This window comes from Amphiura filiformis, chromosome 1 (assembly GCF_039555335.1).
Source record: "Amphiura filiformis chromosome 1, Afil_fr2py, whole genome shotgun sequence".
NCBI classification, from domain to species: Eukaryota; Metazoa; Echinodermata; class Ophiuroidea; order Amphilepidida; family Amphiuridae; genus Amphiura; species Amphiura filiformis.
The window spans coordinates 82,251,670-82,277,094 of record NC_092628.1 but is presented as its reverse complement, the minus strand read 5'-3'; the positions used below and the strand labels follow the sequence as shown (position 1 = coordinate 82,277,094).

The 25,425-nt window shown below is 36.3% G+C and overlaps 2 protein-coding genes across 2 annotated transcripts; one reads left to right on the top strand and one right to left on the bottom strand.

Annotated features, from left to right (window-relative positions):
• Positions 1 to 17: 17 nt before the first annotated feature.
• On the bottom strand, positions 18 to 11,964 carry LOC140167293 (neuronal acetylcholine receptor subunit alpha-7-like). Its single transcript, XM_072190627.1, has 6 exons — positions 11,819 to 11,964; positions 5,388 to 5,539; positions 3,851 to 3,895; positions 3,277 to 3,386; positions 1,531 to 2,066; positions 18 to 637 (listed from the first exon to the last, which is right to left on the bottom strand). The coding sequence occupies exons 1-6, from the start codon at positions 11,859 to 11,861 to the stop codon at positions 204 to 206; spliced, it is 1,320 nt and encodes a 439-aa protein (XP_072046728.1). The 5' UTR covers positions 11,862 to 11,964; the 3' UTR covers positions 18 to 203.
• A 5,729-nt stretch (positions 11,965 to 17,693) lies between these two features.
• Positions 17,694 to 22,366, top strand: LOC140154706 (alpha-2,8-sialyltransferase 8B-like). The gene is made up of 3 exons (XM_072177276.1): positions 17,694 to 17,839; positions 19,576 to 20,160; positions 20,902 to 22,366. The coding sequence occupies exons 1-3, from the start codon at positions 17,700 to 17,702 to the stop codon at positions 21,158 to 21,160; spliced, it is 984 nt and encodes a 327-aa protein (XP_072033377.1). The 5' UTR covers positions 17,694 to 17,699; the 3' UTR covers positions 21,161 to 22,366.
• Positions 22,367 to 25,425: the final 3,059 nt, after the last annotated feature.

Below are 25,425 nucleotides of genomic sequence, written 5' to 3'. Positions count from 1 at the left end.
CATAAGGACGCCTCACTATAGACACTTTGATTTTTGGTTATTGTCGTTGTTCTTCTTCTTCTTGAATGTTTGCTTATGTTCATTTTGTAAACGCAATGTTGGCGGGTACGAATACATCTATGTCTTTACCATGTTAACAAAATAAAAGATAATGTATTTCTAATAATCTAATAAACTGAAACTGGTAATCAAATTGGCATTCATTAGTGACAAAGTATCAAGCTAGTTGTCATAACCATTGACACAAAGGTTATGAAAATACAAGTACCCAAAAGTAATTTGTTTATCAATGTTGCAAGTTCTTTTGCAGAAAAGCTATTTCCTCTTAGCTTACAAAGGTCAGATTCTTGTTCCTCTGTGTTTTGAGTGGCGCATTTCTTCCTCTTCGACGCTTCAAATGGCTGATGTTGACCACTGACATTTTCCGAAGGTGCGTTATCTGATTTCCTAACCGTTGTTACATGGTTTCGGTAAATGCTATCTTCGCAACATTCGTCAATATCATCATCATCACAGTTTTTGTCAGATTGCAGTGTTGTTTTAGAGATGGTATGATGCTGATGCAAATACGCTACTATGACGCCAGAGGTAACGGCAAGACACCCGGTTACGATCATTGGGGTGAAGTAGTAAATTACTAAAATGGATCAAAGGAAAGGAGAGAGATACAGAGATAAATCATTTACTCTTTAGCATCACATGGTTATGAAAGGATAGCCAAGTTTATAACATTACATTCAACCTCATTCAATATATTAGCCCTTAACCATAGAACTACCGCTGACCTATATTTTGTAACACGGATCACGAAGGAGCGGGTGTTGCAACCCCCTAATTTTCAATTATAAACGTCATATACCGCTAAATTTGGCCCACTGTATACCTATGGATCTCCTCTATCAAGTGGTACCAAAATATGCAAACAAACATGTCGCTATGACGTCATAATGTGAGGGCGCCGATGCAAATTTTGGCAAAGTATAGGCAAAAGTAATTTTCTCCTTAATATCAAAGGAAATGACTATTTCAAGCTAACTGACATGTAAAAAAAAGTCAGTAGCTCTTGGAATAATTTGACTAGAGTGAAATGAAAATCATTGATGGTGGGCCTCACTATCCCCCGCCCCTATGGTCATCTTTTACGACCGGTCCTATCCCCGGGTAAGGTGCTGGGGGAAATCTTATCACTGAAATGAGCGCAAAGGATGGATCTACGATTAGCTTACGTCAGTTGGGTTTTTTGTCACGGATAAAAAATCTTAAAGGGGGAGTTCTAGGGTTAATATGAATAACATGAAATGGTTCGTGGCTGCGTAGCTTAAGGATAAAGATTAAGAATTTTTTCATCTAAAGTAATTTACGCAAAGTAAAAGGAAATCAATTTGAAACAACAGTTGTTGTGGGTGCCTGAATTACAATATTCGTAATATGTACGACAAACTTGCGTTAATTTAAAGACGTTATCCGACTTAACGCACCATTTACTGATGCAGAAGGTAGCAGATAGTTACAGATCCACATAATACTTACTGACAATTGGCATTTTATCTGATGATGGTGGCATTGTTTCTCCAACCAGCTGCAGGAATACAACTAACGCCAACACATTTGTTATTCCAAAAGATACCTTTTCTCCCGATTCAGTCGGTAAGATGAATACCATTAAATTAAGCAAAGACAATAAAGCACATGGTAAGATCATAGTTAGAACATGGAATAGTGGTCGCCGAGATAACACAAGAGTATATAGTAATTCTGGGTATCCACCATAGCCATCATATTGTATTACGTGTCTTTGCATATCGACAGTAACCAAGTCCCAAATGCCATTTTCTGTAAAATATTCCCTGGAGTCAGAAATGGATCGAGTGGACCTTAGAGTCATATCCATTTGAGACAATGGATGAACCCAAGAAGCAAACCTCACTGTACACCTTTGAGTGTCAAACGGGAAGAACCGAGCATCAATTCTGCATGATGTTGTAAATATAGATGCTATTGCCCAAATCACCTTTCCATCCGGGGAGAGCCAGCAAAGACCGTCTTTTGGCCAATACAGGTGAACACTGCAAAGATTAAAAAAAAAAAAAAAAAAGAATTGTGCCACCGCTTGTTAAATTAGTTCAAAATAACTTTACTATAGTTTGATCAGCTCGTAATCAGCATGAATTGTTAGGTTTTTACCTTGTTTACCACTACGTCGAAAAGTAGAAACTATTAAATAGTTGACTTGTCTGTGCTGTTAAATAAAGTAGACGAAGCAAAGCACTGAATTAATAATCCGTAATACTTCTGGCGAGGTGTCACAAGACAATTCTCGAAATAAAATATATTGACATTAATCCGGGATATTATAAGGCCCGCCGAATTACAATCTGATCAAACTATAGTGTGATTTCTATTGAATCACATCACATACAGAACTATAAGTTTCATACCATGTTCATATATAAACATCTCAAAAAAGTAACTAACCCCCCTGAAATAATGGCCATTATTCAAAGGGGGACTTTTGTATTACAAATCTGCAAAATGCGTTGGAAGTAGAATTTATTTCTGCGCATTTTGACACCTCATTTGATACGATAGCCCATAAAACAATAAAACACCGGCCAATTTAATGTAGTGAGGTCCAGATTTGAAAGTTGCACTTACATAAAAAATTTTACAATACAGAAACACTCAGATATCATTACACAGATTTCCGTCCATTACACTGAATACAAAATCAATACAATTTACTGCAACTTTCAAATCTAGGGTTACATTGATTTAAATGTACGCTGTGACGTCAATATTTAGTCAATTGCTGCAAATGAGGTGTCAAAATGTGCAGAAATAATTAAGGAATAATTTTGCTTCCAACGCATTTTACAGATTTGTAATACAATCACCCGTTTTTGAGTAATGGTCATTATTTAAGGGGGTTAGTTACTTTTTTTGAGATGTTTACATATTCGCTATGTATAACAGCGTGCGTGATTGGTCTAGAGCCAGGCATAAACAACGTTACTGGAGGAAACAATTTTGTTACTATTTTGATGAAATAAGAATCTATGTATAGTACCTTCACAAAAGCTGTACTAGAAATGCACTTTCCTTTACCAGTACTGCAGGGCATGAAATTGCATTTTATGAAATGCTATAATTTGGCGTTCAACAAATATTAAAAAACAATGTCTACCAATATGTTTTTCTGAATGACACCAGGAAATTTCATTCATTGAAGTAGCTGTAATGCATTCCAAAAAACCAATATTGTTGCGTACTACTTACTTTTCATAAAGCCATACATCTGGATGCCATATTTCTGATATCGGGAAGTTTAGATGTGTCACACTGGGATACTTTGTAGTGTTCCAAATGAGATACCTGTCTTGCCACTCCTTATTCGTGATGAAAAGGAATAAACAAACTTTTATTAATATTTTACGAACACAATAATAGAAAAGTAACACATTCCAATAACTGCGTATAAGATTCACGACACAGGTACAGTCTTACAGGATGATGTGCCTATAAGTTAAATGCCTCCATTGAATCTCTCTGTTCGACAAAATGAAACACATCAATATAGAACAAGAGTCAAGAATCTGTCACCATTTATTTTGCTATAAAGAGGGGCTTCGCTATACCAAATTTCTGGGAATTCACCCGAACCCCTTAGCACACTGACATCTGACAATGATACCCGTTATACCATTACACAGGGAGCGTGTTTATAGTGAGCCACCTTATCCGTTATTTAGCGTATATTAACGTATAAGTATTGCGAAATCCATTGTTATTGCAGTATAATCTTTTCGCATACAGCCACTTTAAACACGCCCAGGAAGGTCTCAATACTTACCATCTCTATTAAAGCGCTGACTGTAAGAAGCTGCTCTCGCTCGTTCTGTAATGGAACCAAAATAGAGGTCGTTGAGGCATTTTGGGATACTTTTCACAACTTCACCTTTGTCGTTAGCATAGATGTGCTAACATAACCTGCTGGTGGTTCAGCCCAAAGTTGTGTATTTGAGATAAAATTAGGCATTTACATGAATCTGTAATTTATATACTGACAGTAAATAAATCAGCTACATGTATTTGAATGGGGCTTCAACTTCAACTTTGTTTTGTCTATTGGACACATATACCGCAATATACCAATTGCGTCAAACTACAACTTGTAGTACAAATTAGCCAGGGGGAGCAAGTATAAGGGATAGAGCAGTACAGGAGGCCAAATACGAGATGTTATTAAGAAAAGACCTAGCAGGCTAGCACTACTATATGCCAAAGAATACGTGGCCCAGCAAAAGCTCTCGATTGGTGGATCGAACATCCGCTGTAATATGGCAACAAACTTTATTGTCATCTCAAGTAATGCGGCCCATACACGTTCAATTTTATTGAGCAATATCAAAGACCCCAGATACAAAATCTACCATTGTGCATCATTAATGATCGGGTGTCCAGTGCACAATTGTAAATATTGTATCCAGTGTGTTTGATATTGCACTAAAATTGAACGTGTATGGGGCGCATAAAAGTAAGAACGATGGCAAATGGGTCTTGGGCCAAATAGTAAACAGCTAATGCGGCCCATACACGTTCAATATTATTGGGCAATAGCAAAGATTCAAGGAAAGCCCAGTTCCATACATGGCTGAACTCCTGAATCATGCTTAGTGTTCTCCTGTCCATCTAGTGATTTGGTTTGAATCATTTTTTGTGCGAATGGATGGACGGGAGGGGGCTGGTGTGATTTGGTAGTCCAAGCCCTTAAATGCAATTCACTCTCCTGTCATATTGTCATATTATCATATATTTTTATAATGCCGTCACATTGGTATTTTATTAAGTTGCGTTTTTGTGCAATGGTAAGTGTGGGAGTGCATCAGTGGATGTTGGTGGGTGTGTATGGGTATGGGAGGGGTGTGGGGGTGTGTGTCCAGGGATGTGTTTGAGATATAGTGTTGAGGTGAGTACGGTTGAGTATGAGCTACAGCTATATTATTTTTGTCCTTTAATTCTTTGACTGTACATTTAAAAATTTTCATTGAGTATGTATCGTGCAATAATTCAAGTTTCTTTTTGCGTATTTTATTATTATTTGCCTATCTTTATAAATTTGATTGTAATTCACCAAGCAATTCAGCCATTTTGGCGGCTATTTGAGTGTTTGATAAAATATACCTGAAATATACCTAAAATAACAAAGACCCTAGATACAAAATATGCCATTGTGCATTATTAATGATCGTCTGTACAGTGCACGATGGTAGAGTTAGTATCTAGGGTTGTTGATATTTCCCCCAAAAATGAACTTGATGGGTTGCATAACAAGCTGACACCTTTTTCAGATTGAATTATTCCAAAATAGTTGCTCTCTTTATACTCACCAATTCTATAATTTGATTGACATACATAAAGAATTCCACCACAATGGTCTGATTGAAAAAAGGAACAGGTCTGCTGTACACGTGTCCATAATTACTCAGTAATTCATCTGTAGCATTCATGTGATCGCCCTTTGGAAGTGAAGATTGAACATCTGGAACAAACAAGCGAACGCATTGTCATAGTTTTGCTATAAAAAATTGTGTTGCTATTCGCATCGGTAAAGTCTCAGCCCACGTGTAAAAAAATTGAAATTGTTTATAAATTGGTTCAAAGCGGAGGATAAGTCATTCAAATTGTCATCTGGTATTTTTGAAATGAAAAATTTGGCAAAAAACAAAGAAAACAGCAGTATTGAAAAAGTTGAAGCCCTATTCAAATACATGTATAGTTAATTTATAAGTCGGTTACTGAATATGTGTTTTTCGACATGTAAAACGTTTATTATGTACAATCAGTTGACACATCGGAGCGGCGTTATGGTAAAACAATACCGTAATCAACGTTTTACCACGCGGCTATTATATGTACTACATAAAACAACCTTTACTGAACGAGCTAGCTATGTAAACGCAGAGATGGTGGTGACGAAGCAAGTTCACTTGTCGTGCCCTGTGAACTAGCACGTTCCATAACATGGATTTGTAAGAGTATTTTGATGATTTTAAGGTAAGAATGGCAAACTGATGATCACTGAGTTTGATTGAAGGTTGAAATATTTTGCGAATAAAAATAATAATAAAAAAAACGCATATGTAGTAATAAACAAGTAAAAAAGGTCTTTTTTCATTAAGTGATAAGCTTATGTGTCAAGAATTTTTGACATTTGCTAGTATATGAATACGAAAGGGAAACATCCTTATCTGATTTATTTCAGTCAATCACCGCTGCATCTACAAGCCTTATCACTTAATGCAAAAAACTTTTTTGTTTGGCACCAAAAAAGTCTTGTGGTTTTATTTCAAAGTAGAAACCATTTTTATTGTGGAAACGAGGCAACTACATAATATGTTAATTATCCCTAGACACTGAAATAAAGAAACGCCTTACACCAATTTTTGGACATCTTGTCAGTCATTCAGAAAAAACGCATAATTTATTCATGCAATGCTTTGAGAAAATTCATTGGAATCAGCCAGCTAATATTTATTGATTTATGGTCAACTTTTTCGCTCGCGGTAATTACCCGACCGAGCCTCCCAAACAATTACTTCGAAAGCCAGTTGCGCCTATAAACCAAAAGTTCCCTTAACACACAGGGAATGCACTATCTAACGATAGAGAAAATATAAAGACTACATCTAACAATGGAAGAATATAAAGACTGCATCTAACGATGACAATATAACAAGCCGCGGACTTACATATATCAAAAGAAATTAAATGGCTGACCCCTTTCTCATTATCATATTATATTCATATTTAGATTACATGGTGGGCATCAGAAACCAACGCCAAATCTTCTAGTAGGCTAATACCCACGAAGATTGGAAAGACTAAATAGAATTTATTAATGTAATATATGTATAATTATGTACATTAAATTGATCATTTTAAAAAAATGATCCAAAAAACTGTCCCAGATTCCTTGACCCGCATTGCCATGCTTTGAAAGCTTATGATATCGTATACATATGATGTCTACTCTAAATACAATAGGACAGCCTACCTTAGAATTCAACGCGATAACTAGCCGGCTGCGCAACCTCATAAAAACTTGATCACAATATTTCCTTTTTATTTATATTTTGTTGAACAAGAAAAATCTGAGGGCATAGTACTTGGCCCCTGTCTAGCTACTCCATGCCAACCTGGTGTTGATTCCTTCCTTCCCGCTATACACAACATTCATCAACCAAATACCGCCCAAGACTGAAATGGCATAAATTTTAACAATTTTACTAATGCTTCTGAAGTCGAAGCAACTTAACCACACTATTTTACAACGATATTTGAATATTTAACTGCGCCACAGCATAAAACGGTTGCAGAATTAGAACTGACCTGGAATGATCTACTCACGCACTCTCACACCTTAGTCATACTTTTACGCACGGAAAGAACATCAGTATATTCTAACCCGAGGGCTCTCAACCAATTATGTTTTCCTTTCTCCTTCCAGACTCAAAATGACACAAATTAAATCAATTTTACTGATGCTTCTGAGGGAGAAGCCAAACTTCACCACACTATTTCAATGAGAATAAATATTACAGCTGCGCAACGGAATAGAACATGTTGCTGAGATAGAAACTGAAGTTGAAGTGAACTACTCGCACACGTACACCCATATAGTCATACTATTATGCAACACAAAGAACCGTGACATGCAACATATTCTGATTTCATTCTTAATTACATTTTGACTTAAAGACGAGACCTTTATATATGATTTGTCTCACTCTTGCGATACTCATTTTTACGCCCTGTCCACTATTTTGATCAATTTTAATCAGATCAACCCTGACATAAAGGGAGTGGTGGGTGGGAAAAAATGTTACGTCCACTCTAAATGATAAACTGACGAAGAATGAGCTCTTAGCGCCAACCTTGCGCTGAGGCCTGGCCGCGAAACTATCACGTGACTTAACTACGGAAGGCAATTTCAGTCGCGAGATAATATTATGTTTCATTAGACGAGCTAATTAAACTGCATTTTCAATGAAAATATATCAATATATAGGTATTTATTACATATCCTTTGTTATACAATGTTTTGCATAGCTGTTTTGGAGTTAATGTTGTACTTAAAAATAAAGGACGTTTTTTTATACAGGTTGTACAAATAGCATTTCAATAACATAACCGAGGGTAAATAATGTTGGTTTTCTGTGTAAAATGCTACATGCGTGTATTCTATGGTCAAGGTAAGAATGGTTAACTGATGATCACTAAAAATGTACAAAGCCAAACACTTGTGGATTCACCCAGTATTCGAATTATTTTTTTAAAATCTTGCGGTGTACTTTTGCATCCCATTTTGAAAGTTGTGGTGCAATTTCATCTGACGCAGAGCAATGTGAAGTGCAGTCTCAGAAATTCAACACATAAAGTCAGTACAGTATGGTATCGCAATTGTGCACCACACTTTTAAAGTTGTATCACAACAGGCAATTTTTGGGGTGCAAATTGCACTGCGATTGGCATTATTTCGAACGTAGGTTTCACCCTATACCAAATGAACCAACTTTGCATTGAACTCGTTCAATGAGGCGCCTAATATTACTACATAAGCGTGTTTTTTTTTTTTTTTTTAAATTCGCAAAATATTTCAACCTTCAATCAAACTCAGTGATCATCAGTTTACCATTCTTACCTTAAAATCATCAAAATGCTCTTACAAATCCATGTTATGGAACGTGCTAGTTCACAGGGCACGACAAGCGAACTTGCTTCGTCACCACCATCTCTGCGTTTACATAGCTAGCTCGTTCAGTAAAAGTTGTTTTATGTAGTACATATAATAGCCGCGTGGTAAAACGTTGATTACGATATCGTTTTACCATAACGCCGCTCCGATGTGTCAACTGATTTTTACTTAATGTTAAATAAACGTTTTACATGTCGAAAAACACATATTCAGTAACCGACTTGGTACTACGTTTTGATGATTTTTTGCAAAACATGTAAACTTCGTTTATACACGGTATGTTATTTTTTACATAACGTACGGTCGATTTTTTAGAGTGTAAGTTTTTGCACTCATACTATCTCTCATGCACATCAGCTGCACCGGGCAGCTGCATCAATACATTCAGTATTGGAAGACGACTTACCCTACTCCAATAGTGTCGGCATCAGGGAGCATGGGAGTTTGGGTCAGGCGGATTTTTTTTCGCTGCCTTTGGCGGCGATTTTTTTTTTCAATGTAGGCCTATACCTTTAAACAGAGTTGAGTGGGTTTTTTTTTACTTATCAGTGGGGTGAAATGGTTTTTTGTTTCCGTCAAAATTTTGTTTTCGTCTCACTAATGGGCATTTTTTTCTTCAAAATCTCCCAAGCTACCCCCTGGAAATCTAATGGTGTGCCCCTAACCAGGCAGCATTACATCAAAGGCGCTTTACAATTAAAACATGAGTACGTAAAAACAAAATGCCCATTGAATTATAAATATACATCATTAAGAAATAAGAAAAAAATGAAACGAGGCACACGATGAACATTGCACAAAAGGGATAGCACGGAAAAAATACGTGCAAAATGAGCAAAGAAACAACTAAATGAAATGCTCAAAGTGACGGCATAAGCAATAAAGCAAAATAAGCTTAACCAAACTAATTTTGTATAAACAACGGCAATATACTGCAAACAAATATCAAACAGAAGATAAAATTAGAATCATAAAACACAATTTTTTTTAAAAGCCAAGCTGTACACTACATAGATAACACGTGAGTAGAAAACAAAAAGAGGAAAATGAAGTATAATACAGCGAAACAATTAAACACATGATCAATTCAATGCAATATCAAAAATGGCAAAACACAGTATCAAATTGAATATGAAAAAATCCAAAACAAATGGATACTTTTAACGCAAACAATACCAAAGTGGCGAAGCAAACATATTTACACCAGGTATAATACTCAAATGAAACGAGCAATCACGAGAACAACCAAGAAAATAACTTGAGTTATACGAGGTGTAGGCCAAATATTATGCGAAACAGCGACGTTTAAACTGTGTGCATATCGCTATTCGTCGTACGTCTTGACTTATAAACTGTGTGCATATCGCTATCCATCTAACGTCTTGCCTAACGTTTGTACATCCCAGCTGCGTGAAGCTCCGCCAATAATCATGATAGCTAATACACGCATTATAGGCGCTGAATAGCAATTTCATTGAAATAGCCATTTTCTTCGTTTTACCTCATTTGTTTGGCTCGTAATTTAAAAAGGGACAATGTGATCAGTGAAAACTAACATTTAAATAGGAAGTTATTCTTTACGCAAATCACACAGTATTGCTTTAATGCTGACACGAATTTGGTATGACGCTATCAAACTACTGACTTACTGAAACTTGAAGCCACCCCTCCCGCACCATTTGACTCCCAATCATTAGCATTCACCTTTGTATGGCTCCCTACTGAATGAGTCCACAGAGTGGTAATATGAAAGACCTGCGTCAGTTCTATATGTGTTCCCCCTGCTTTGTCTGCGGGTGGCTTATTTTATATGTTAAGGTTTATTTAAACTACGGTGCATCCACACATTGGAGTATGGATTGGATATAATTGGAATATCATTCCCCAATTATGGCAATTAGGTCGAACTATTAGGAATAATATTTTTTGGATTTGCACTGAATTCGTTACGGTAAAACCAAAAAGGAGAAACAAGTTAAACATCTGTAAAGGATTTATAATAAATTTGAGGATATACAAAGCCACTCTACTGATTGCATTGATCATAAACTAATATCCAATGTCATTATTGATTAATTGTGAGTGGACGCGGCGAATCAGCCGTAAACTCGGCAAATTGTATTCTGAGTAAAAGTGTAAAATGTATGTGAAGGTCGTATTCATAGGTGTATCAATTCGTTGCGACAAGTATCTTATCAAACGCTGTTTAAATCAATCAATAATACTACTGCTGAAGAGGATAATAAGCTTCTACCTATTTCTATAGAATAGTTCTTGTCTTTGTTTGCTTTGGCTAAATCCTGTTCAAGTGGTAGATAACAAAGCATTGTATTTTGTCTAGGTATGTATAATCACAATGAACAATGAGAGGATATTTCTGAACCTCGTTGACTTGGGGATGATTTGAAATGACCGCCAATTATGACTGTTGGATATTTATTACCAGAAATGTAGAAAAGAGACACATGTATAACCGATAAAAAATACAATTTTGTCGAAGGAACAGAGTTCAACAAATCATAACCCCGCTTTTGGATATCGTTTGAAGTCAAATGATATACCATTTTAAAGCTTATGGTATATATTTTCTAAACACGAAATAAAACAAAATTGACCGGGGCCGACTTTACGGCTGATTCGCCGCGTCCAGTCACAATTTACCAAACTGTTTTACATAACGCTTAAATTAAGGTTCTAACTGTTTTATTTAATATCTACCATGCACTCTTAGAAGAAAAAAAAACGGTTCTTAGTAGAACGTAAAATGGTTCTTGAGCAGTCCTGTATGTGGAACCTTATATGGAAAAATAGTTCTGGAAAGGTCAGAAAGAAACATTTTAGACCTGAAAAGGGTTCTGGAAAGGCCAGAAAGAACCATATTTTGGTTCTTTAAATTTTCAAGAACCCTTTTCTCTCCTACAGGACAGCCTTTTTTTTAACAAAAAGTGTGTCTACTATAATTATAAATGCACATTTTACTTTTAAGTGAACCATCGCAAATAACCGCAAAAGGTAAAAATGTCGAATTCAAATGCTGATATAACAGATGGAAAATACTCTTACCGGCTATCAGCAACGTGCTCAAAAGAAAAAGAAAATTTCCCATGGTAAATTCCTGTAGAGATGCGCTTATCTACATTGCAGAACTACATGTAGTAGTTTCTATGACGAAACTCACAAAGTCTCAAACAGATATAATGCCGTACATCATGTAAATGGTACTTTGGCATGTTCAGCCCTCGGTGAAAATAGCTTTACTAAGATAAATATTGGATCAATACTTAGGACGTGGACGCTCATTATGGCTGTCTGCACCACACACTTTGGTGCAGATCAATTCAACGCAAAATGCTTAGCGTGCTTTAAAAAAAATATATATTCAGCTTTAATATGAACCCCTATCACAGCTATTTCAATATAGAATCTTGATTTCTTTTCTTTTGTTTGTTTTTGTTATCAAAGAGAAATTTAGTTTTGTCATTTACCAAAGTGAATATTAGACTAATTATTGCACGATAATACATACTTCTTTGACATTTTGAGGTAATTAAGTTAATTTTAAAAAGAAACAAAAACCAACCTTAGCCACTTTTAAGCCCAAAACTAATAAGTCTACCGTTGTGGCACAGCCAATGCATATGATCTACATTGAGTTGACCGAAATAAATCCGTATTGCAAGTGTCATGTAGATCGTCCTGATGGTTATGTTATTGAGCAAACCTGTCAAGATGGTCAATGGTATTATTAGGACTTATCACTAGTGCAAGTGCATTTCCTTTCATACGGTTGGCTATATAAATAGTATGAAGACAGGAGTACAGACACCAAGTTTACATTTCTAAAAATACTAGTATTGTTTAGAAGACTCAGAAGAAAAATAAATTACTTTGCTTTGTATACCCATTCATCTAGTTTTCAGGAAATATGGTTTCAAAATCAAGCAGTTAAATATTTTTGTAAACTATATGTTTGTTGTAGTATCTCAATTTTCTGTGCTACCTATTATCCGCATATGAAGGGATTTTTCTTAATATTTATTTTCACTTTAATCACTGTCTACCTGTCATTATTACGCTGTCATATAATTTTTCCCGGCATCCAAAGTTTTTGTTGTTTACGTAAATCTCAAACATGCATTGAGATCATGTATCATGTTTTTCGCATATTCCGATTTTTTTTATACTGTCGATTAGTTCAATTGGTTTTAAGGTTGCTATTGGTTTAGGATAGCATGTTATTGTGTGCGTATTTAATTTTATCTTAGTATTTTTTATGAAAGATCGAGGTACGTCTTTTTAAACTATGATCATGATGATGAAATTTTATCAGTTTCGCCGTCGAACCATTATTAAAGGAGGAAATAGGAAAGTAGGCCCTAATCCCGCCCGGGAATTTAACCTAGGACCTCTCTGGTTTACGAGACCAACGCCTTAACCATTTGGCCCGCGCCCGGGAGCTTCATGATTAGGCAAACTGGGAATTCAAAGCGGTCACTCAAACCTACCTCCTTCATGCAAGTTATCCCATAATGGCCAGGGCTTGACAAGCGTAAATACGGTGGCTTTTTCGACGGAATAAGTAAACTACGATGAAATGTTAATAATGGCTTGACGGCGGCGAAACTAATAAAATTTCATCACAGTTTGCTTATTCCCATCGAAAAAAACACCGTTTTTCATGTTACATCTTTTTGATAACAGATGTTTGAAATTTTACGAGAAAACTTCCATTTTGTGACATAATCTGAGCTTATCAGACTAAAGTCGGCAATAATGTACAAAGAAAGAGCAAAAGTTCACAAATTTACTAAGGGATCAAATCAAAACTCGACCGCCGGTTGCCCGCCGGTTCCGGGCGGTTCCGTCCGGTTCTAAATTATACACAGTAATGAGGTCAGTCGTCACACCCTGGTTCATATGGCCGGTTGGTATCATCGAGTGAATGAGTGGAGTGATTTCAAGTGATTTCTTTTCAAATTTAGTACAATAGGAATAATCGATTTACCTTCTCGGAGTTCTTCTCAATCAATGTGGCTACTTTTAGCATTTACTTTTGATAAAATATAAGCAGAGACTTGGTCTATTTATTTCTAATTATTTTACATCGTGACAGGTTAGACAAGACCTATTTTAAAGTTTCATTTCCGAGGGGATAATCGCGATCACGGAATTCTGTGTTTTAAAACGCAATGGTTATGCGTTTTTCCTAAACTGTGTTTATAATCAAAAGAAAGCAAGCAAAAAAGAATCAAAGAAAGAAAGAAGGAGCGTGGGGGAGAGGTGGAAAAGGGGTGAGAGTATGAGATGTGTCGCTCACTAAGTTCGTAATATAGGCCATATTAGGCCGGTATATTGGGCCTACAATGATGTTGGCCAGGCTCGTTGAGGTGATGTGCAAGAAGAACTTATGATTTTGCAAGATCGACAAAATATATGCGAATCCCACCACCCCTCGGCACCGCCCCCTTCATCAGCACCAATGGAGATTAGCCATGGGGCAGGGTGGCAAGTCCTCCACTGCTCAGTCGTCAGAAATGTTGTGACAAAATTTGAACACGAATCGAAAAAATTAGTATAATTCTATCCTTTCTATTATGTAAATCATAAAATAATATGAGTGTTAGATCAGCTGCTCTGATATAATACTCTTTAGGTGGATCAAAATAAGCCTACCGGGACTAAAATATAACCAAAAGTTGTAAAAGGCCTACGATTTTAGGATATAATTGTCCTCAATTTTGTTCATTATAGTATTGAAGTTGCAATTTTTTTGCATAAATCACAAAATAAATCCCCAGTTGAACTACAAAGCAAATTAGTCAATCAATTATCACTTCAACTGGGAATTTCTTTTGTGATTTATGCACGCATCATGTCTTCTGGAGGCAGATTTAAACAAATGACCTTTCGTATATAAATAATAATAATTGTCCATCACCAATACAGGCCTATGTGATTCACAAAATAATACATTCACAACTTCTAAATTACTTAACCTATAGAAATCATTGAAACACTGTTCTGAACTGAAATTAACCGATCTAAGCAATGGTGATATATTCAAGCAATTTTAACCATAAACAAGAAATCATTTCCAAAATTAATTTGCTTTGGTGACAAGCCAATAGACACACGACTAAGAAAAATCGATCATCGTGTAGTATTTTCAAGTATGGACTATTGTGACCGTGAAATTTCAAGTATGCGCTATTGTGATCGCGAAACAAACATATCGACAGTTTGTTAATCTCTCCGGTTATGTGCTTAAACCAACCGGCGGTTGCTACTCATGCATTCTTGAATATTCATATACCAATGACCTCTGCCAACCGGACGGAACCGCCCGGAACCGGCGGGCAACCGGCGGTCGAGTTTTGATTTGATCCCTAAGATATATATTTTATAACTTGCATGCAAGTATTCCTTGGTTATTTTTAATCAGTAATGAAGAGGTTAAAAATTAGTCTGCGAGAATCAGTCACATGTACAATCATGTAGTGTTATTGGCACGATTTATACACAAATGGGGGTAAATAGCCTTGACATCGATATTCATGAGCTTTCGTGTGAGATAAAAGCATCAAATAAAAATGAATCCGAGATTAATATTTTTTTTTTTTCACACGAGATAGGCCTACTAATAATATGTTACCGTCCACCACAAACCAGCCGTAAAGTCGGCCCCGATCAATTTTGTTTTATTTCGTGTTCAGAAAATATATATCATAAGCTTTAAAATAATATATCACTTGACTTCAAAAGATATCCAGAAGCGGGATTATGGTTTGTTGAACTTTTCTCCTTTAGCAAAAGGATATCTTATTTCGGTACCACATTATGTCTCTTTTACCACGTTGCAGGTAATAAATATTAAATGATCGTAATCCACTTGAACAGGATTTAAGCAATACAAACAAAGACTAGAGCTATTTACGAATTTTATAGACGAATCCAATGGTCAGGATTAAGTCGGCCATAGGTGGGGCCATACGCGCCAAACTAGCTTAGTTGGTTTGGATTGCGACCCAAGACGCCCACTATCGCGAGCGCATACGGAAGCGGTAAACGCTGCACGCCTGTGATACTGGCGTCGCGTAAAATGAATGGAAGACCCCCGGCTATGGCCGCATGTGTCAAATCGAGTAAACAGAGCTAACATACTTAAACATGATTAACATATACAAAAATATTCTGATTTTATATGTGCCGAACTATAGTGCAGCGTAGGCTAGCTGCACTCACTCGTGCAAGCAGTCTAAAAGCATATGACCATTGACCTCATAATGGCGTATACATGCTCATTCACACACAGAGAGGTCAATTACCAGGCTATTGTCAGTAGCCTTAGTCGGAGTCCTTCAGCTCATTATGCGTCTCAAAGGTCGGAACAAAATGGCCATGCGTGGCTGTGGATTCAATCTACCATGGCGATTTCTGCCATGAAGATATCGGGACGATGACACTGTGCGAGGTATTGTTGGTCGAAGCAGCCAAAAAAAATCGATTTTCATTTTCTGAATCAATATATTATTGAAAACTATAACACTTTGGTGTTTTGCAAAAGTTCACTCTACAAATCATATACTTTGAAAACTTGCTTAATTTATTCTTGTTAATGAGTTATGTAAGTATTACCAAAGTGTTGTTGTTTCAGCCCTCTTTACAACATAACTCAAGAACCACAGGACCTACAAAATTATATCTGTGCTATTTGAATTCTTCTACACCCTCGCTATGAATTGAGCGATTTTTGCCAAAGCTCACTACATTTTTTGTTGCTGCTTCGACCAACAATACATCGTATACCCTTAAAACGTTTATTCAAACGTTTTAATAACATTTAAATGTCGGGTTATATAAAGATCATAATGGACCAATCAAATGATAATAATCTCTGTATGAGTTATATAAAATGAAATATTCATGACAAGAGACAAAATAATAGTCACAAAACATATTTCAATGTATGTAATATTTACGCCGTATTTTTCCCCTAGAAAAATAAATCCGAGTTCTCAGAAATTTTAAATTGATATAAAGCTTTATTTTGAAAACATAAAATCAATAGGTTAATTATGGTAATAAGATTATTAAGGGGAAAATGGGGCAATCATGGAAATGTGAGTGTTAAAGGTATTATAAATATTTTGAGGGCTCGCTCACCCACCTTTGCACAGTATTTGTGAGACCTGAGATCACACCAGACACACTAAATTGCATTCTGAACACAAAGAATGTCCTAATATCAAATTACTTCTTTTTTTTAATTCGCGACATAATACAAATTCAAAACCAAATTATTAATAATTGACATTTTTCACATTTAACAGTCAGACCATCATAATAATGGACATTTTGGCCTTTCTTTTTGAAGATAAACATGAAGTTTCACAAACCCCTTAAATACTTAGGTCTTTTGGGAAATTCATGTATATCTTGTATGTATACATACAAAAGGTCAAGATTTTCATATGTTGGTCGGCTTTTCATCCCAGTTACACCTAAAATTCATATCATGAGATGTATAAAGTTCACTTCGAGGACTGTTAAACGCCACTGGCTGGGTATCTATACATTCTAAAAACACTTTTTCCATGTTTCCCGGTAATCATCTTGAACCAAATCTGGAAAGCTTAAAGTGATGTCACACCGAGTATAATGATACAAAATTTATCCTCCCCTCCCCTCCCCAAATGTCTTTCATCCTAACCGGTATTTGTTAAACTGCTATGTATACTTTTAAAGAATTATACCATGTTATGGGAAAACTTGGATGGGAAGCACCTCCCATAATTATTGTCTATCATTGTCCCTGTCAGCTTTCACGTTATCTCTGCAAGCAGACCTTTTGGCGCTTCCGTTAGATGCGGAAATATACACACAAACCGGAACTGTTCTATTAAAGAGATCACGACCTTCGACCTGTCTTCTCTCCACATACACCATGTTTAGGGGCTTGAATCGGATATTATTTGCAACATTTGTTTTAATTTTAATTGCTTTTATGATAATCAGAAGTTTACGATCAAATGGTATACCCGTTGACGGTGCTGGCAACTTGATTTACCAGAGATTCGATGTCAGGTAAGAGTTTAAACTGTATAAAAGTGAGTTTGTCCTTTGTTTATGCTTATTGAAGTTAGCAGTTTTGCTATTCCTTGCTTTAAAATGACATTCGTCATGATAACTTGAGTTGAGCATGTTGATGTTAAGAAATCATAATTATGTGATGTGATCAAGCAAAATCAGTCGTAAGTCGGAAATATTGATTTTGAGATATAGCCAAACAAAAGAAGTATTTCCTTTTGTTTCCTATTGTTTTGGAAACTCTTTTACTGCTCATATCTTTGAACTGGTTGTCCAAATGCTTGATCACACCAACGCTCTGCAGGGTCTATTGTTCTATTGTTTCCGATTAGAGCGCTGACATATTGGAAAATGTTGCCAATCAATATTCATGAGAGTGTACATTCAACGTCCAGTTTGCGAAATTGGGTGAGTTGTGTTTGGTAGGTGTGAAATACATCTGACTGGGCGTTTTAATTACGTAACGAATAAAGGCATTGACATCATCGAATGGCTGCCCAGTGCTGTTATGTGTTTAGTTATTAGCTGTTATTAATAAGGCCTAATAATTATTATTAAATGTATTCATCATTCCTTTCTTTTCCCTTCTCTGTACTTATTCTTTCCTAGGCCTACACTTTATCACTCCCTCGCTCTCATTGTCCCCTCTCACCCTCCCTCTTTCATTCCCATAATTTTCCTTATATTTCTATTTATATACTTGTCTTTATTATATCTTTTAATTTCTCCCTTCCTCCAGCCCTCTCTCATTCTCCATATCCCCTCCTCCCCTCTTCCTCCCTCCTCCCCTCCCAAGACTTCTCACAGAGGTGAATCTGCCCCTCCCCAACCCCCTCCCCTCTTTGGGTACGCCACTATTTCTATACCAATCTCCTTCTTAAAATAAAATTAAATGGACATTTCTTAAAAACAACCTTTATAGGCCTATACTTGTACTTACATGTATACGTATAGCGATTACCATTATAGTGTAATAGAGATATATGGACTGGACATGGCAGCCTTCATACATTCTAATGTGTATCGATCAGCAAGAGCATTCAATTTATTTAAATGAAACGCCTTATGTCAGGTGGGTGGTAAAGATGATTGCATCGACAGCTAAAGCCTCCTTATAGAATTCAGACCCACACAAGCACACATTTGGGATACATCAGTACAATGGTACCACTTTACACATGACTGCCCTTACACATGACTGTACTGTGGTCACTTATTGATACTCGCCTGTTGTGTAGAGCGTTAATATGATGCCGGATCAGTGACCAATTTAATGGCGGAACCCCTTTATGCGAAACAATGGTACCACTTTTATGAATAGCCTGTCGCATCTTCTAATCGGCATCAAACGAACAAAAGATTATATAATCTATTGCGACTCTATTTCTATTAAAAGCTCTTTGGATCACACCACATATACCTAGAATGAAAGAATGTACGACATTATACCTTTTGAGTTTTTGTTTTTTAATGAAGCTTTGTTAAGCTTTTATCATTACGCCGAAAGGTAGACCCACTTTAAGAGTAATATATTGACCTATTTTGTCTATTTTGTGCGTGTTGCAGAAAATAGACAACGTATAGGACTTCAACAGATAATCCGTGATGGTTCTGGCGATCTGTATAAGACAATTCTTAAAATAATATATATAGATATTAATCCGCGATGTTATACGAGCTGATCAAACTATGTTATGGATTACCTGTTTTATATTTTTGGTTCTCAATTTCAGGAATAGATTACTAAACATCTCGAAGAGTGAAAACAGAATTCAAATCTTCAAACCCGATATTCCTGTTGAAGCATACAACTTCAATTTAGGATGGATCCAATCAAATTCAAATGGAAAACCAAACTTGAAGAGCGCAACATTAAGGAAAGTTTACAAAAGTCCGCAGACATTTGGAATGGAATATGTCCACCACAAAACGTGTGCAATCGTTGGTAACAGCGGTATATTATTACACAGTGCTTGCGGAAAAGAAATTGATAATCATGAATTCGTTTTTCGAGCTAACATGGCGCCAATTAAAAAGTTCATCAGTGATGTAGGAAAACATACGGATATAATGACGATAAATTACCAAGTTATGAATTACATGATTGGAAACTTCACCAGTGCTACTCATGATGCAATACGGTGGAGGAAAGAATATGAAGCACGCCTCAAATTCTTGGATTCATCCATTCTGTGGTATTTCAAAAGCGCTGCTCATCTAGATTCGGTTCACAAGTTGGCATCGATTGTAAGGACAGAGTTAGCATTGCCACTTCGTTTTGCTTTTTCTCCACATGGCATGGGCAACCCAACGAAAAGGTATGTTCTGGGGTGTGTGATGTATATTTATAATAACACATGGTGATACTGATATTTTAAGTTACCTCAGGAAAGACCGATTTTTTTGGACTACGCAGCAGCTTGCACTGAATTTGACCAAAACCATGAAAACAGAGCGCTGAAAGAACCACGATTTGACATTTTAGCTCTAAAATACACCTACATTGCTCATTCCACACATTTCTGGGTTTTATTTCAGGCAATTTTAAACCAGAAAGTCAAGAAAGCCCTTGATTCTGACCTTTCTCACCTCTAAAAGACCCCCCTTTACCAATACAACGTGTCGTTAGTCCAAAGGACCGTTATTCCGAAGGGTCATTACTCCGAAGGTTCATATAAATTCTGAATGGTCATTACTCCGAAGGGTCATTATTCCGAAGGGTTTTATGACCCTTCGGAATAACGAGCCTCATTCTAAATTCAGAGTAATTACCCTTCGGAATAACGAACCATACCGTAAATTTTGAGTAATGAACCTTCGGAAAACGACCCTTCGGAATAACGAAGCGTAATCACCTCCCGATTACCTCCCCTTCCCCGAGAAATAGTCTTAAGGGGAAAAGTGCGTCAAATATAAATATGCGAAAAATATAATATACTCCTTATAAACTTATAAACCATATAAAAGTTGTTGGGTCGTGCACTTAGCTACAACGCAAGTTGATTGGTATGTTGTAGTACGATTTAACTAGCCTTTTAAATATGTTTTCCTTTATACAGAATCTGGAATGTTACAATACCCACCAGTGGACTAATTCTCTACACATTTGCAACAGCCATGTGTAACCAAATAACATTATATGGATTTTATCCATTTTCAGAAGATGAGTCACATCGACAGATTTATAACCACTACTATGAAAATGAAGTCATAGATTTTCAAACGGACACTATACATGAGTATGTGAAAGAATATAGACTGCTGGAAGTTCTTAATAAGATAGGTGCGATCAGGCTGGTTACAACGCCGTGTAGATAGCTAAATAGACAAACTATATATCAACTCATTTGCCTCACAAGAACAATGTTAGATAATACACGTAGGTGTACGAAGTTTTATAGTAATCAGGAAATGCAAAGAGTCTTCTTTTTAGTACTCATCACGAACTCATCACGCGTACACACATGTATCATGTATTCATACCATATGTTATTATTGACCAGTTAACAACAGGACTTGGGTATGTATGAACATACCATACAAATCTCTCCCACAGTGAAATAATTTTCGCAGCAAGCTTTGTTCACTACAAGATTCACTATGTTCTAGATAATGGTTGCAGTGTACTGTGGGTATTTTAAATAACTTTTTTGCACTAAAAACAACAGCTTAAATTAGTTTTATATATATATTAACATAATGGAAATTTATGAAATGAAAATAAGTAAAAGTAAAATAGGATACAAATATGAGTGCTCAGTGCATGAGTAAAAATAAAATAGGATACAAAATATGAGTGCTCAGTGCATGGGAGGGTAAGACCAAGGCTAGACGTTACAGTTGACCAGACACTTATGCCCTCATCAGATAACTCCTTGCAGGCTCCAATAATGATCAAGTTTTTGTCATTTCACCATTAACCACGGTAAAAGTGTCTATCAATTGTGAACACATTAATTAAAAGGGCATTTCGTGATCCACAGCCTCATCCCCCCACTTTTCTCAAAAAAAGTTGAGATTTTTATATCACTGGAAACCTCTGGCTACATAATGTTTATGTACAAAATATTTCTTGCAGATTTATTCGTTTAGCAAAGATATCGTGAAATTTGTCTATGGAGCAGTGCAAATACACATAATCATGCATAACTCGCAAACGCAATATCGGAATCAACTGAAATTTTGGAAATATGCTTTTTCGTGGATATGTACTGAAAAATGTCATAAAAAGAGGATGCTAGGATCACGAAATACTCCTTTAAATCAGAGTTTTAAGCTAAGCTTAAATGTAATAGCCAGAGTATGCACAATTGGCAAGTGGACTACGGAGAAGTCTAGCAAAAGCATGATATGCGGGATGAGATGCCAATGTTGAATTTTTCTACATACCAAATGTATGTGCCATTGACACAGAGGTCAAGAGAAGAAGGACAAGGGTTAACACATGGCTTGAGATCAGGGAAAGAAAATTTGTTACCCCTGTACTGTACTGTACTGACTATTCGAGTTTTTAAGGACGTGTCCGCAATACCGTAGAAACCCGTCTACAAGGAATAGTAGCGACTGTGATGATAGCATATTTCACGCTAGCGCCCTCCACAATATTATATCATTATGGAATTTGAGCAAATCATTTACCGACACAAGCAGGTATACAATGTATTATTTTATCTTTATTTCGCATCTCACGAGCATAGCTCACTTGGCAAGGCATAAGACTTTGGTTCTTTAGATCGGAAGATGGTGAGTTCGAGCCTCATCACGGTCACACAAACTTTTATAAACAAAATATTGTTCAAACTTTTCATTTATATTTTCTTGCATTTTCTAAAGACTCCTTTCGTGATCATTTTTTTTCATATTTAGTTTAATTTATTCTATTGTTTTTCTTTTATTGTTTCTTTTCTTTGTCTTTTTTTTCTTGTTTAATTTAATTTTTCTTTATTTTCTTTGATTCATATAATATTGGCAGGATAAGGAGAGGAAGGAACTAAAGACCCATTTAGTGATTTGCTCATCCGGACGATAGTAAAAATCATCAAAATTCACCTTTGTCATTGTCATAGATGTGGTAACATAGCCTGCTAGTGGTTCAGCAGAAAACCGTGTGACACATAATATACATTTGGCTACATTTTATTAATACGAATTTATTAAACATGGTAACAAATATTCTCTAGCAGATCGGTTATACGATGGAACTGGTAGGCATAGGCCTATTATAAATTCGGGATATTAAATATCTTCCTGCCGAGACAGATCTGCGCATGTGGTCAAAGACGATTCCTTACTAGCCACAGACCGTCCGCTGGAATTAGTTGAACATGAACCATTCGCTATGGCTGTTGGTCGGACCTCTCATCTCTCCACATCGATTGTGACCTATAATCCCCGACATTGCCCTTATGAACTCACATCCTCCTGTTTTATTCCAATACGCTGGCGAAGTTACGTAATAATCGGATTAACTACCATAGCAATAGGTGAAAACAATTATACACTGATACGGTACCTCTTCATTGAACCATATCATGCTGCACCTGTAAGATTAGTATCTTTGAAAAGACCAGTATTGTATTCAATCTATGATTGCAGACATACACAGTACAGGTGATGAGTGTAACCTGCTTGTAGCGCAGCGCGATATGTTCAAAATTGTTTTCACCTATTGCTATGGTAATTAATCCGATTAATTACGTAACCTCACCAGCGTATAATCAGTCCCAGAACAACGCCAAATATGGATTAAAAGACCTTTGACCTTCGATGTACAACAGCATGTTATGATCTAATGGGAAACTGTGCACATCAACAAACACCATTTCTATCAAAAAGGCAACGGCCGATATAATTTGAAACCACATAAATTACTAGAGTTGGTTCTTCTCTTGGATTTGGACCAAGCTTTAGAATATCGACTGTTGCGTTTTGAAATAAAACAAACCAGAAATTTATCACCCATTGTAAAGATATGGCACATGTACCGAATACATGTACATACATTGGCTGACCTTGTGGATTTCCTGGCCCAGCCATGCTAACCACATAAGGAGATTATACGATTAACCTAGTGCAGCTATTGTCATAGCAGGGTATTATTATGTAATACTCCTGATCCATATTTGGCAATCTCTTGGACTAATAATGGCCGAATAAATTCTGACCATCACTTGGCTTGTTGGATTCGTCTATACTACAATTCGCTGTCGAAGTGACGTAATAATCGCAATAACTACCATCAAGCAGATTGCACTAATCACCCGCGTATGTCACCAAACATAGATTGAATACCACTCTTTTCATAAATACTAATCTTACATGGCGAGTGATTAGCATTTCTTTGACAACTATGGTTCAATGCATAGGTGCCACGTGAACGATGAAGTGCAGGGCTATATATTCGAAATTGTATTCATCAATTGCTATGGTAGTTAATCCGATTAATTACGTCACATCGACAGCGAATAGCCTATGAGTATGGGTTCAAGTGGAACAACAAATAGTGTATGTCCATTGCTAGCTATGGTAATTAATCATGTTAGTGTTTACATCACTACTTCGGTGAAGACAAGAGAAGTGTGCCTTCTCTACCAACGCCTGTGATATAACAGGTGCAAGCGAAACAAAATTGAATGACCAGAATAGTTTCCGTTGTCAGATGAATTGATTGAAGTTTTTGAAGACACTCTATTCTTGATGGGACAATAGATTCAAATATGGAATAATTATTATTCCTCATCTATTTTTTTTATTGAAAAAACTGCAATTGTGGCAACAGAACAATATTTATTTTGATTTCATTTCAAGTAGAAACAAAATCGTGCTTAAGCCAAAAACGCACCCTACCTACCATTCCTCAAGAATTGGGATGGCACAAAGGTGCAACATAGGTTTTTATTGCAAAGACGAGGACAGACAAGTATTTACAACACATCTGTCTAACCGTGGGTTTCGCTATTATTTAGAATAAATGCTTTTACTAGTTTCTATAAAACCACAAAATTACTAAAAAAACTATAAAAAAAACTATAAAAAAAAACTAAAAAAAAAAAAAACACACCTAAAATTAAAAGTAGAAAAGTAGATTTGAAGAAAGATAAAAAGAACATGTCAAAAAGTTAAAATTAAACGAAAATGAAAAAACGGAAACGTTGCCCGGACCATGCTCTCTTCAGCATGTCTTCAGTTCCAAAGTCTGACGCTCTATCAATTGAGCTATACGATCCTGATATACGAAACAGTCGTTATTATGTCAATACAATTGATTGGTGTTACAACATACTTAGATGGAATGCATAGCCACCCAGTGCCAGTATATATTTGCTCAAACTCCAAATACAAAAAGCAACCAATTTTATTGAGGGCGTTTCTTAGGTATATCCTTGTAGACGGGGTTTTACGGTATGTGCAGACTAATCCATTTTGATGCCACATTTGAGCCCAAGATAATATAAGCAACAGAATTGGCATATACTCTCTTTGTGGGTCACTTGTTAGAAAAATACGTTAGCCTCTGTGCAATCCGATAATTCAGAGGTCAAAGTTTATACGTTGATCAACTTTTGCCAAAGTCCCAAAGTTAA

Coding starts and splice junctions, on each gene's coding strand:
- LOC140167293 (XM_072190627.1), bottom strand. CDS start 11,861: ATGGGAAATTTTCTTTTTCTTTTGAGCACGTTGCTGATAGCCG. Junction 3,896..5,387: donor TCAATCAAATTATAGAATTG/GTGAGTATAAAG, acceptor GTTCCATTACAG/AACGAGCGAGAGCAGCTTCT. Junction 3,387..3,850: donor TCAGCGCTTTAATAGAGATG/GTAAGTATTGAG, acceptor ATCACGAATAAG/GAGTGGCAAGACAGGTATCT.
- LOC140154706 (XM_072177276.1), top strand. CDS start 17,700: ATGTTTAGGGGCTTGAATCGGATATTATTTGCAACATTTGTTTTAATT. Junction 17,840..19,575: donor TACCAGAGATTCGATGTCAG/GTAAGAGTTTAA, acceptor TCTCAATTTCAG/GAATAGATTACTAAACATCT. Junction 20,161..20,901: donor ATGGGCAACCCAACGAAAAG/GTATGTTCTGGG, acceptor TCCTTTATACAG/AATCTGGAATGTTACAATAC.